The sequence below is a fragment of the Elgaria multicarinata genome, chromosome 5, assembly GCF_023053635.1.
Source record: "Elgaria multicarinata webbii isolate HBS135686 ecotype San Diego chromosome 5, rElgMul1.1.pri, whole genome shotgun sequence".
NCBI classification, from domain to species: domain Eukaryota; kingdom Metazoa; phylum Chordata; class Lepidosauria; order Squamata; family Anguidae; genus Elgaria; species Elgaria multicarinata.
In genome coordinates this window covers 23,353,775-23,367,459 of record NC_086175.1, presented here as the reverse complement: position 1 = coordinate 23,367,459, position 13,685 = coordinate 23,353,775, and the positions used below count along the sequence as shown (strand labels likewise).

General features: G+C 40.1%; 1 protein-coding gene across 1 annotated transcript in view; it reads right to left on the bottom strand.

Moving 5' to 3' along the window:
* ABCC4 (ATP binding cassette subfamily C member 4 (PEL blood group)) overlaps positions 1–13,685 on the bottom strand; it is a 178,783-nt gene that overhangs the window by 120,982 nt on the left and 44,116 nt on the right. The window contains exons 14-19 of the mRNA XM_063126057.1: positions 9,247–9,343; positions 8,170–8,385; positions 7,908–8,048; positions 4,878–4,915; positions 4,017–4,117; positions 1,009–1,155 (exon numbers count right to left, since the gene is read on the bottom strand). Of these exons, the coding sequence (XP_062982127.1) occupies positions 1,009–1,155; positions 4,017–4,117; positions 4,878–4,915; positions 7,908–8,048; positions 8,170–8,385; positions 9,247–9,343 (740 nt within the window). The remainder of the gene's footprint in view (positions 1–1,008; positions 1,156–4,016; positions 4,118–4,877; positions 4,916–7,907; positions 8,049–8,169; positions 8,386–9,246; positions 9,344–13,685) is intronic.

Sequence of the window (13,685 nt, the reverse complement as noted above, 5' to 3'; positions counted from 1 at the left end):
ACCATGAAATGGTCAAAACTGATCTTCCACAGTTGCCTAGTTTCTCAGAACTCGGTCACTTTACCATTATTGGTCATTCATAATCAGTTCAATCCAAGTTTACTTGTTTAGCTATAGGAAAATAACAAAATAATACAGGACCCATCAATAAAACAAAGACAAATTGCAATATTGTAATGTTTCAAAGTCATAAAAAATACCGACTATCCCTCAGAATAATTACAGGCTTATGCAAAACATTTGTCTGATTCTTCAAAAAACAAATCTATTTCATTCGTACCAAGGTAAATTTGATGCCATTTTGCCAGTGTGAAAGCAAAAGCAGACATTTAGGATTGTTTTGCAGGTTTGAGCAATGTTTATGTCCTATAAGTAAGAGGGGTAGATATCTAAAGTTATGTCCAATGTTGGTCTGAACTAAAGTAGACCTATTGAAATGAATGGCACATAAGTTAGACTAATGTTGGAAATGACCCTGACTGCACATTTTCAAAGATGGACAGTAAAATAGTGAGGAATATTTTCTAATAGAGGCATTTATATAACTCCCACCCAGTGCTGCTGAGAGATTTGCTGAAACCAGAGAAGAATGGTTGCTCTTCTTAGTATGAATATAATACTTGTTATTTCCACTGCAATCCTATACATGTCTACTTAGAAGCAGACACACAGAATTCAATGGAGCTTCCTCCCAAGGAATCACATATAAGACTGCAGCCTTCAAAACTTTTCAAAAATATCTTGATAGTTTTGATCCATTTAAGTCAGCAATAGACATGCTCATTGAATCTACAAATATTCAGATAATAAACCGGGTCATCATTAGCACAAGCGTAGCACCAGATTTTGTCTAGGAGTACAAGAACAACATTAGCCAAGAATTATACAGTGCAAGATTTCTGCAGGAACCAAACAGATAAAAAGCTATCAGAAGAAAAAAGGCATGTTTTTATAATTTAATGTATACGTATCACATGTGCCACTATTGTACGACTGATTGCAACTTACCAATAGGGTTTGTGTCAAAAAAAAACACTGGGGCTTTCAAAATTGACTGAAACATATTGTTGTGTAAATTCTGAGAAGCATTAACCAAAACTTGAAACATAAGAAGACTCCTCAGTACGCTGAACAGTATAGTAGCCACAGTTAAACCTGAAAATAAATGAAATATCATTAAATGTAATCTACTGACTTCAACAGGGATTTCAGATGACAGTTGTATCCATTTTGGATTAAAATCAAGCATCACAGAAAGAGTGATCATACACTTACAGAACACTTAGGGCTCATCTACACCAAACAGGATATTCCACCAGGTGCCACACTACTGCTTTATAGGGGTATTGAAGTGCACTGGCAACTGTTGGAGCCCATGACACATACCATATACCGCTTTCATACCACTTTCATAATGGAATATCCTGCTTGGTGTATTTGTGTCAAGAGCCCCAACAGTTGTCAGTGCACTTCAGTACCACTATAAAGCAGTAATGTAAATCCTGCAGTGCACGTCTCCTGCCTTTTATATATCGCTTTCATAGTGGAATATCCTGCTTGGTGTAGATGATGGGAGGCAAACAAGTCATCTAGAACTGTGGTTTTCAAACTGCTTTTAAGGGGTTTCTCAATGAGAAAATCTGTAATGGCGGATTAATGTTCCTGAAAGATGAATTGCTACCACTGCTTATCTCTCCTCTATGAAGTACAGCTGCATAAAAGTGCTGGGTGTATAAGGTACACACCCAAAAAAGTAGATGTGCAACAGAGGTGTGTGAATGCATCTAAGCCTCTTTTAAATGGCAAATAGCAGCTCCAGCCCCCCAAACCTGGCATAGGACCATGAATGGAAGATGTTTCTTATACCTTTCCCCCTGCACTAATGAAAGTACTCATCCCACTCCACTAAATCCCTGTTCTTTGTTGTTGTTTATTCGTTCAGTCGTTTCCAACTCTTCGTGACTTCATGGACCAGCCCACGCCAGAGCTTTCTGTCGGCTGTCGCCACCCTCAGCTTCCCCAAGGTCAAGTCTGTCACCTCCAGAATATCATCCATCCATCTTGCCCTTGGTCGGCCCCTCTTCCTTTTACCTTCCACTTTCCCTAGCATCAGCCTCTTCTCCAGGGTATCCTGTCTTCTCATTATGTGGCCAAAGTACTTCAGTTTTGCCTTTAATACCATTCCCTCAAGTGAGCAGTCTGGCTTTATTTCCTGGAGTATGGACTGGTTTGATCTTCTTGCAGTCCACGGCACTCTCAGAATTTTCCTCCAACACCACAGTTCAAAAGCATCTATCTTCCTTCGCTCAGCCTTCCTTATGGTCCAGCTCTCGCAGCCATAGGTTACTACGGGGAATACCGTTGCTTTAACTATGCGGACCTTTGTTGTCAGTGTGGTGTCTCTGCTCTTAACTATTTTACCAAGATTTGTCATTGCTCTCCTCCCAAGAAGTAAACGTCTTCTGATTTCCTGGCTGCAGTCAGCGTCTGCAGTAATCTTTGCGCCCAGAAATACAAAGTCTGTCACTGCCTCCACGTTTTCTCCCTCTATTTGCCAGTTATCAATCAAGCTAGTTGCCATAATCTTGGTTTTTTTGAGGTTTAACTGCAACCCGGCTTTTGCACTTTCTTCTTTCACCTTTGTCATAAGGCTCCTCAGCTCCTCCTCGCTTTCAGCCATCAAAGTGGTGTCATCTGCATATCTGAGGTTGTTAATGTTTCTTCCTGAAATTTTAACTCCAGCCTTGGATTCCCTGTTCTAAATCTGCTATTTTGCCCTGCTAGTGGCAAAAAGTTTAAGGAAAGACAGAGGAGTATTCACAGACCTCTTCCATCAGATTTGGCTTGGACTTCAGTTCACATGGGCTTGGACTCCATACCAACTGGCTACGTATCTTAGAACTGTTGTTTTTATACTGTTGTTTTCATGTTTTTAAATTTTGTATACTTTTTAAATGTTTACTGTTTTTAACTTTTGTAAACCGCCCAGAGAGCTTCGGCTATGGGACGATATATAAATGTAACGAATAAATAAACAGCCCCCCCCCCCCCACAAATCTGCTACAATACACACAGGTTCCTTGGCAGAGAAGTGGAAAGGATCCTCTGAAGCCAAAAGGTTTGAAAACCACTGATCTAGATAATTTAATGTGTATTTAAAACATGAGAATACTATTTCAAGTCTTAACTATAGGCCTGAGAGACACACATAAAATGTTGCTAATTAGGTGGATTTTACTAATTAGGTGGATTTGAATTTACATCAGTGCTGACAGAATGTTTCCTGCAATTAAGGGCAGCAGGAGAAGTAGAAAAAATGCATATGAGAGGGGAAGAGAATATTTGATTCCGGAGACCCACTCCAATTGTTAAAATTTAACAATTTTAGCAATGGTTAAAAGAACAGGCACCTCCCGTCAGCACCAGTCTGTTTTCATGCACCCCATTTTCTACCCTGTTCTTCTAATCCATTAAAGAAGCTCTTGAGACAGGTGATATGCTTTGTATCCCATGCAACTCAGTTTTTTTTAATTGTAATTTGTTAATTTGCTATTGTACTCAAGGACAAAATACATCCATGGGTGGTTGTTTTGTTTTTAATTTTAAGGGATAGTTTTTTTTATATAAAGAGAAAAGAGAAAAAGAAAACCGAGCACAGCAAAATGAGGATCGATTTCTAATCCTCCTGCTCATCCATATTAAAAACTAAAAGATTTAGCTGGAACAATCCATTTGGAGAGACAATGGCCACATGCTTATGGTGAATGACTTCTCGAATACTCAATTTCTGATTTGACTTCCAAAATCCAGCAAACAAATTAAACCATCCCCTTCTTCTAAAAATTCATTTAAAAAACAAGCTACATCTAATTACCCTAGTCAGGAGACAAGGTAGAGCCTTGGTAATCTGCAATGAACAAAACTAAATCATTGTAGGGGAAAAACCCTGTTGGGCCAATTGCTATTTAGTGGGCATCTTGCAGACTGCTAACATCAACATTTTTAAAGCTTTGTACCTGCATACATTCCTAAATACCAGTCAAGATCAAGCGTTTTTGTCTCATTTTTTCTAGTATTTTCCACTGTAGTAATGTTCAGGTTTTCTTGTTCAGTTGCCCTGTATAAATATCACAAATAATGAAAAGGAAAGAATTCAAATATGCTTTAAAGTACATAAGAGAACTCTTACTGGATTGAACCATGGTTCCATCTAGTTCAGCGTCCTGGATCCAGCAGTGTCAAGCATGATGCTTCCAGAACACCCACTACCCAAGCATGAAAGCAACAGTCGTCCTCAATATTTGTCCCTGGCATAGCCTTCTCCAGATGTGCTGGACTGCAACTCCCATAATTCCCAGCCAACATGGCCAATAGCACTAAAACATTTTTCCAAACAGATATACCACTATACTCCTATAATGCAATACATATTTTTAAAAGAAGAGGTAGACACCCTTTCCTGCTTGCATCTCCCATGCATACCCACTATTGATTTTTAGTTCCCCAGGCTCCTTAAAGCAATGCCTCAATGTTGTTATGCTACATGTTTTTAGATGGTTTTATATTTCTTTCTTTCTTTTTAAATATACCATCTTGGACGTTTTTGATGCAACACCATTTATAACATAAAATTTTAAAATATTGCAAAGTTAATGCTTTTGGGACATGGGAAGGCAAAGAGAGATTAGCCTTTTTCCAAAAATTCAAAGTTGTGGTTACCCCCCCCCCCAAAAAAATGCTATGAACTAATAGGAAGAAATGTCACATGGTGCTTTGATTCTGCCATCTGAAAAGGACCTCTCTGGCAATGAAGATTTCTGTACTCTTGGCTAGGAGCGCCCCATTTTTAAAAGATTTAAAAAGAAATAGTGACCTACCAGTAAGAAAGCCACCAATCCTGAAGCACGTAGGCAACCTTGAACAAAGATAAGCAAAGATTTTTCAGTTTTAATTTTGGCTTGTTTTAAAAACACTCTCCAGATAAACAAAGATATTTCAACCACTGTAAACTAGGACCTTTTTCATAGACGGAGGGCAGTATATAAAACTTAAATAAGTAAACTTACTAGAAAATATGCCAGAAAAAGCATGTGTATTTTTCTCAGAAAGTATTAAAAACAGAGGAGAAAAATAGAATAGGAGGAATGAAAGAATAGCCAGCACCACCTAGGTCATACCTAATACAGCAGCCTTCCCAACCTGGTGCTCTCCAGATGTGTGGGGATTATGGGAATTGCAGTCCAACACAACTGGAAGGCACCAGGTTGGAAAAGGCCACCGTACAGGCTCTCTTATACCATCCTATCAATACGTCAGTCTTCTAAATAGCCCTTGCCCATCGTGGCAATTTATTTATTTATTTATTTATTTAATTTATTTATTTATTAATTACATTTCTATACCGCCCAATAGCTGGAGCTCTCTGGGTGGTTCACAAACATTAAAAACATTCAAAGTATAAAACAACAGTATAAAAACATAATATAAAATACAATATAAAAGCTCAACCAGATAAAAACAGCAGCAATGCAAAATTACAAATTTAAAACACCAAGATAAAATTTATTTATAGACTGTTAAAATGCTAGGAGAATAAAAAGGTCTTCACCTGGCGTCTAAAAGCATATAATGTAGGTGCCAAGCGAACCTCCTTAGGGAGCTCATTCCACAGCCGGGGTGCCACAGCAGAGAAGGCCCTCCGCCTGGTAGCCACCTGCCTTACTTCCTTTGGCAGGGGCTCATGAAGAAGGACCCTTGAGGATGACCTTAGGTGAGGAGGCGTTCCTTCAGATAGCCTGGCCCCAAGCCATTTTGGGCTTTAAATGTTAATACCAGCACTTTGAATCGGGCCCGGACCTGGACTGGCAGCCAATGAAGCTGGAAAAGGACCGGAGTGATGTGGTTTCATCGGCCAGTCCCTGTTAGTAACCGTGCTGCCCTGTTTTGTACCAGTTGAAGTTTCCAGACCGTTTTCAAAGGCAGCCCCATGTATAATGCATTGCAGTAATCCAAACGAAAGGTTATCAGAGCATGGATAACTGTAGCTAGGCTATCACTGTCCAGATAAGGGCGCAGTTGGTATATCAGCCTAAGCTGATAAAAGGTGCTCTTTGCCACTGAGTTCACCTGTGTCTCAAGTGACAGTTCTGGATCCAAGAGCACCCCCAAACTACAGACCCGATCCTTTAGGGAGAGTGCAACCCTGTCCAGGACAGGGCAAACATCACCTCGCCGGACAGATGAACCACCCGGTAACAGTACCTCTGTCTTGTCTGGATTGAGTCTCAGTTTATTAGCCCTCATCCAGTCCATTACCATGCCCAGGTAATAAGATTTACCACTAGGTGATCTGCCAGGGAAGATTTACAAAGGCTTTTTTTTTAAGACCACGAATTACTAACATAAAGATGGGCAGCCAGATCTAACCTATGGGCCAGACAAAACAAAGCTTTTAGCTCCTCCTACAAATGATGAGGGAGTGGGATCGTGCTCACACACTGCACTATGGAACACGAACATGGATTGGATGCCCACACTTGGCCCATAACTTCTGCATCCAATGAACATAGAATGAACAAAAAGAACCCCAAGAGATCGCCTCTTGGGGTTCTTTTTGTTCATATTAATTCCATCACTGCCTTGCGTTTACGTGTTATTGTCTAATGAACATAGGCCTGAATCACATGTTTGTTAGCTCACTGAAATATGGGAAACTACTGCACGGTATGGACCTACCTTTATGTAAATATAATTTAGTTATTTATTTACAATATTTGAAGAGCTTGTGTTTCAAATATTGTGAAGTGCTTCAAATATTGTGCTTCAAATATTGTGAAGTGAAGTGCTCTTCAGGAAAGCAACTTACAATAACAAGATAAAATGCACAAATAAAACATAATATGAAGTTTAAAATAAAATAAAAAACCTTTGGGAGAATAAGAGAGTCCCTGGCGCTTAAAGAATAACAATGCTGGCACCAGCTAGACTGCTCTGGGGAGGAAATTCCATGAATGGGGCATCTGGTTGGCACCTGCTGAATCTCAGATAGTGGGTGAACCTGGAGGAGTCACTCTGAAGATGACCTCAATGTACAGGCAAGTTGTTGTGGGCCCAGGCATTCCTTTGGGTACCAGGGTCGTAAGCCATGTCGAGCTTAAAATCAAAGCACAAGCACTTCAAAATTTGCTCGAGACCAGACTAAAGTTCCTTCAATACAGATGAGAGCTATGTTCCCACCGCCAGGTCCCAGTCAACAGCCTGGCAGATGGATTTTTAATTAAGTGAAGTTTCTGCAATGGCAAGCCCACATACAATGCATGACAGTAGTCAATCCTAGATGTTACCAGAGCATGCGTAACTGTGGCCAGGCTATTTCTATCCAAGAGGGGCCACCAAGTGCTCATTGCCACAGAGGCTATCTTGGCCTCCAATGACAAAGCTAGACACAGGAGTATCTCTGGACTACAAAATTGATCTTTTAGAGAAGTGCAACCTCATCCAGACCATGTTAAACACCACTTCTCTGAACAAACAAGCCACCTGACCACAGAACGTCCATCTAGTAAGGCCACTAACGAAGAGGACACTATTCTAAAATAACCTAAACTTTAGGGAGGGCTAAGGCAGAGTGCTTTAGTGTATAGTGTCATGTAAAATGCAATCCAAGCAAATAAGACTATACAATTCGGTCGAATTAAGTCCCATTTAGGTTAATCAGTCTAAATAAGCCTCTAGCTGGTTTGTAATCAGACCCATTTATTTCAAAGGGGAAAATGCTCTAATACGTTTGAAAATATTATGCTATTTCACATCACACACACACATATATACACACACAGTGGGAAGTCGCATGCACTGAAACGCTGAAAGCACCAATCGTCATTTTCATTTGTGATGCCAAACCTTACCTGTGCCAAAACACTGAGAAAGAAAAGTATAAAAATTACAAAATAATTTGCCCCGGCAGCAAAATACTTCTTATAAAGGCTAAATCCAATTTTCCCCTCTGAACGGCTCTCTTCTGGCAACGCAGTTAGGACGGGTTCCATCTGCAGTGCACAGAATGCATAAAAAAATTAAGTCAGAAACAATCCCCAGAAAAAAACGCATCACATAAGATACGCTGTTTAAAACAACAAAAACTGTTCCGTATCTATTCCATGTACTCACAGAGGGAGGTTCTGCAGCCCCATCTTTCTGCGACTGAACTGAGGACTCCATCGACCACATAGAGGACTGAGAAAATGTACGGATCCTAGATAACTGGTGGCTGGGAGTTCCTGGTACAGGTACCTGGTCATCATCTTCAGGTTTTTTCAATAAGGAAGTAAAATCTATTCCAGATCTCAGGAAGTCTGTGTAAGTACCTCTCCCTACTTCCTTACCCTAGAAATAAAGAAATGCCAGTCACACAAGGTGCCAAATGGCCATTAAATGCCCAATTTCAGTATAAAATCTTTTGAATAAGCACAATGTATAGCATTTTACATTGCCTTGTATCTAGACTTCTCGCGCACGAGCAGAAGTGGGCTGAGAAGGCTTTTGCCAATTGCACCTTGCCCTTTCTCCCCGGCAGCCCCACGCGCCCTCCCAAAATCTGCTCCGGATTGTAGGGAGAGCTTGAACTGGGAGTTGCAGGGCCCAATCAGCAAAAATCACCTTCCCCCACTTCCACTAGAACAAGCCCTCCACGAAATCAGAAACCTTTTGTAGACAAGGTATGTAATTGGAATATTTGAACCAGCTGATTTTGTAAGACTGAAGTTAATGGGGCTAACTTAATTTAAGACCCAAGAACGTGAATTAATTGATTTGAAAATTGCCACTTAACAACTTCAACTGATGTTTTCCTCATTTCCTTTGAAATTAAGGTGAATGTTACACGCAAGACACAAAATAATCTTGTAAAATCCCCTCAATCCTAATTTGTATTTTAATTGCCATAGATACACATTATTTGTTCTGGGTGGGTTTGTTTGTTTTTTAATTATTTGTACTGATTTTATATTGGCTCTCTCATTGTTTTGTACATCTCATTGAGGAAATCAGACCCAAATTTTCTTTAAAACTACAATTAAAACTTTTATGCAAGTTAACTAATTCTTCAGATTGCTCTGTATTTTCAAAGTAGCGTTGAATAAACTAGTTCCCTCTTTATCTTTAAAACTTTTCAGCTTTAAACTTTTGGGGGAGAAATAACAACGCAAACACTGCCAAGTTGCCAGAGTTAACCTTATCTCCACCTACCTCCTTTAAAATTAGGATCTGGTTTGCAGCCCGTAGATATTGCAACTGGTGGGTCACTAAAATACATAGCTTTTTATGCAGAGCCTGACAGATACACCTGCAAAAGGAATTAAATAGAGTAAAATTCTTGACTTCTAAAAAATACGGGTAACATTTTATTCAAATAAATCTTGAAGTGGATGGCAAAGGAATGTGCATTTCACGATGAAATATGAACTGATTGAATACTGTTCTGTTTTAGTGTCTAATGATATTCAATAAAATAGTACAACAAGAACTGGGATTTAAAGACTTCCATTCAAACCATCTCAAATCGTGGACAAAACCAACAGCATTAATTCTACCAAATTTCAAGGACGTCACTATAACGTTGAGCAGAGCAGGAAACTGTTAGAGCGGGGAGCAAGCACACCTCCCAAATTATGCACATTGTTTAACCAAGACATGTGTTAAATCATTTTCACTGTGAAGATGAAATTACTTCGTCACAAACCCAGTCATTGCAGGCCTCTGCTATCATACTGACCATTTATAGGAAGCCAATTCCCTTTCCCATTCCTCAAACTGCAAAAAGTAAATAAATAGGTAGGTAGGTAGGTAGGCTTGAATTTGTCCCTACTGGCTCCTGGCCATCTATCTTGCCTGCAAAGCTATTCTGGGGCAATGCACAAGGCTGGGGACAAATACCTGAGGCTCTGTTTCGGCATTATTGTATTAGTATTTGGGTCGAGTTTATCGCCTGCAAATTTGAGCAGTACACGTCACACACACAAACTTACAACATATACATATGTCTTTTTCAATCTAAGCCTACTTATATGTACATAAAGTTGCATCTACACCTATATTCCTATAATACTAAGAGATGCTTAATAACGGAATGAGATTTTGGCTTGACTAGAGGCTAACGTAGAAAATGACTGTGCCACTCTGATGTGCCCTACATGTACAGTCCACATGCCATAAAGGTTTTTTTTTATTATTCTAGTCCACTGAGCCAGGAAGCAGCCAACAGGGTAACATGAGAGGCCAGTAGGACTGTCGGCCAGACATTATGCCTTCCTGATCATGTTGTAGAGTAGTGATACAAAGTTGGATGGCTAAAAAGTAATGGCTATAGGTACAATTATTGCTTTCCCTTAATTAGGGAAGGTGATTGATTGATTGATTGATTGACTAAATTATTTCTAGGCTACATTTCAGGGGGCAAGCCCTCCCAAAGTGGCTTACACGATTTCAGTTTTTTTGTATTCGAATTTAATTTAATTTAAATTATCACTTTAGAAAACTGATTTTACATGAATTTAATACAAACCAAGCATTTCATTTTCAGTAATCTCTTAAAACTAAATATAGGACCTATGACACACACTGAATTAAAGCCTGCTGTTCTGTGTCAAAAGGGGGATTTGAAGTAAAATTTTACTTCAAAGGTCAGATTATGACTATGATACAATAGAATATAAATTGCATTGAGAAAGAGAAACTCATTAATTTCACAAAAGCCAACCCCCTTTTGTAGAATCGTAGAATAGTAGAGTTGGAAGGGGCCTGTAAGGCCATCGAGTCCAACCCCCTGCTCAATGCAGGACTCAATTGTGTCTAAACAGATATAAATTGTGTAGTATAAAAGGCATGGGGACGAACCACCAGAGGTTTTGTGATTATGATCCTACAGCAGCCTTCTCTAAGCTGATGCCCTCCAGATATGACAGACTGCAACTCCCAGCATCCTCCAGCCAGCATGGGTCCAACACAAAGTTGTAATCCAACACAACTAGAAGGGCTAGGCTGGGAAGGGGGTCCTAAATAGTCTAAAGCAAGGATGGGCAATTTGTAGGCTAAAACATCTAGAGGGCCACAACTCCTTAAGCAGCATAGTCAATTGTGAGGGATGATGGGATCTGTAGGCCAAAACCTTTGAGGGGCCACAAGTTGCCCACCCCTAGTCTAAAGGATATATTTCACTGCAAGCCATTATTTTAACTCTTCTATGGCAAACAATTATTATGTGGCTTTGATCAAGAAATGCAAGTATAACAAAATGGAAATCAATCACTGTGCCACAAAGTCCTGCTGACCATGCATCTTGTGGCCTCCATTGCAGCAAGTTGTTGAGATATATGGCATATACACCATATCTCCCTCATACTGGACAATGATAATTTGCAGTCCAATGTTACAAAACGGTTTAGTTCAATCTACACAGCAGAGTTCACAAACTCCTCATATCTTTCCTCAAGCATGCACTGAGGGTGGAACTACATGTTACTCCAGCAAGCATAAGAACATAAGCAGATAAGAAGAGCCACGCTGGATCACACTAAGGGTCCATCTAGTCCATCGCTGTTCACACAGTGGCCAACCAGCTGTCGGCAAGGGACCAACAAAGCAGGACACGGTGTAACAGCAGCCTCCCACCCATGTTCCCCAGCAATTGCTGTATATAGTCTTACTGCCTGATACTGGACGTAGCACATAGCCATCAGGACTAGCAGCCATGCATACCCAAACTCTTGTTAGCTGAAGTACTCAACCCCTCCACAAGCACCCACAGGATTATTTCAGGTATCAGAAACTCAGAGAGCCAACTGGACTAAAATGGCAAGAAGAAAGGACCTTGGCAGGAAAGAATTAGCAGGCAGAGAAATGGTGAAGCCACTGGCTTCCGTTTGATGGTTTTCTCCTACAAATGCCTGCACACCACATAAGTGTTTTGACCCAAATGGGCCCAACGGGCCCCAGTTTGCCCCATTACATGGATAACACCTCAAGAGGACAACTAGAGCTTATAGGTAAACTTGAACTGAACACGTAAGTGGCTTTTTTATTGTATTGTGCAGATTGCAACTACAACAAGAGCAACAACAAAAAAATGAAGGGGGAAAATGAAAGAAAAAAGATGCGTCCCTTGAAACTGCAAGCTGCAAACGTCCACAGTACACAAGGGTGGCCCTTCAGCCTTTCAATTGCCTTTTCAAACTAAATAATGCAACAATGGTATTTGGCACAGTTCTTTCGGCATGGCCTGATGAAAAGGTGTAAGGCCTTACGCAACATTTAAAAACAAAGTTCTAGAAAGACACACACGCACCCCTACATTATCTAATTGCAAAGGCAAAACTGAAAAGCTTGGAAAGGGAGACCACTGCAGTATAAAAAAGCCACTTACCCATCCGGCCTTACATTGCCTCTGTGCGCTAGTATGATTCAGTGGCATGTGCAGCAGCATCACCAGTTGCATGCCTGTGTAGCACAGGGCATGTTTATGTCAAGTATTAAGTCAGCAGAGGTTTGACTTCAGTACATCTGAAATGGTGAGATTTTTTTTAAATGCACCGTGTTTAGAAAAGACCATTGTACAGAAAAGACCACAGTCCCCCTTGATGAGCCAAGCGTTCAGACCAACAAGTGATAAATTAATTGATTGATTCATTTAATTAATTAATCAATTTACACTATTTATATACCGCTCCCCATTGAAAATTTCGGAGCGGTGTACAAGATAAAATAAAATAAAAACTGAATAAAACACTTTAAAATAGATTTTATTAGAAGCAAATTGTACAGTAAACCTTGGCTAGTCATTAAGGAAAGGCTTCCTGGAATAATGACGTTTTCAGGAGGCGCCAAAAGGAATACAAGGTTGGCGCCTGCCTGACCTCCAGAGGCAGGGAATTCCATAGGAGGGGGGCCACCAAGCTGAAGGCTCTTCCCCGATGGACTCCAATCAGAGGATGGGTCTATGTGGAACCACCAGGAGCAGACCCTCGGATGACCTCAGTGACCGGGGAGGTTGGTAGGGGAGAAGGTATTCTGGTCCCAAGTTGTTTAGGACTTTGTACACAAGTACAAGAACCTTAAACTTGGCCCGGTAGCGAATAGGCACCCAGTGCAGTTCTCTCAGCAGAGGGGTTACATGCTCATATATCCTTTTATAAGAGATACACCTCCACACACCAAAAGGAATGCACTGTACTGTAGACATAGGTTTGTGTGGTCATATATTTTTGCTTGTTGTATATAGAAGGCTTTCCTAAAATAAAAGGATTAGGCTGCCTAGATCAAGATTTTATTTTATTTTTAAATGTAAATGCAGAAAAGACAAAGTGCTCCTCACAATAAGATTCTGAAGCCCTAACATGGGTCCTTATAGTAGGGTTATTTGAGGAATATAATCTTTGTGAATTCCAATATGAACTAATGTGATCAGCACCTCCTGGACGACTGCGCCCATCCGAATGTAGTTATCCACCGATCTTTGTACTTGTCAAATATTCAGATGCTGATCTCAGCTCAAAAAAATGTACCAAAATGCACTCCAAACTGTGCGGTTTGAGTGAAAGTGCATTTAAACATTCCTTTAAATATTTACATGTAAATTTTCATGCAAATTTTTTGAAAAAAAATAATTTGCAAATTCATATGGAAATGGGACA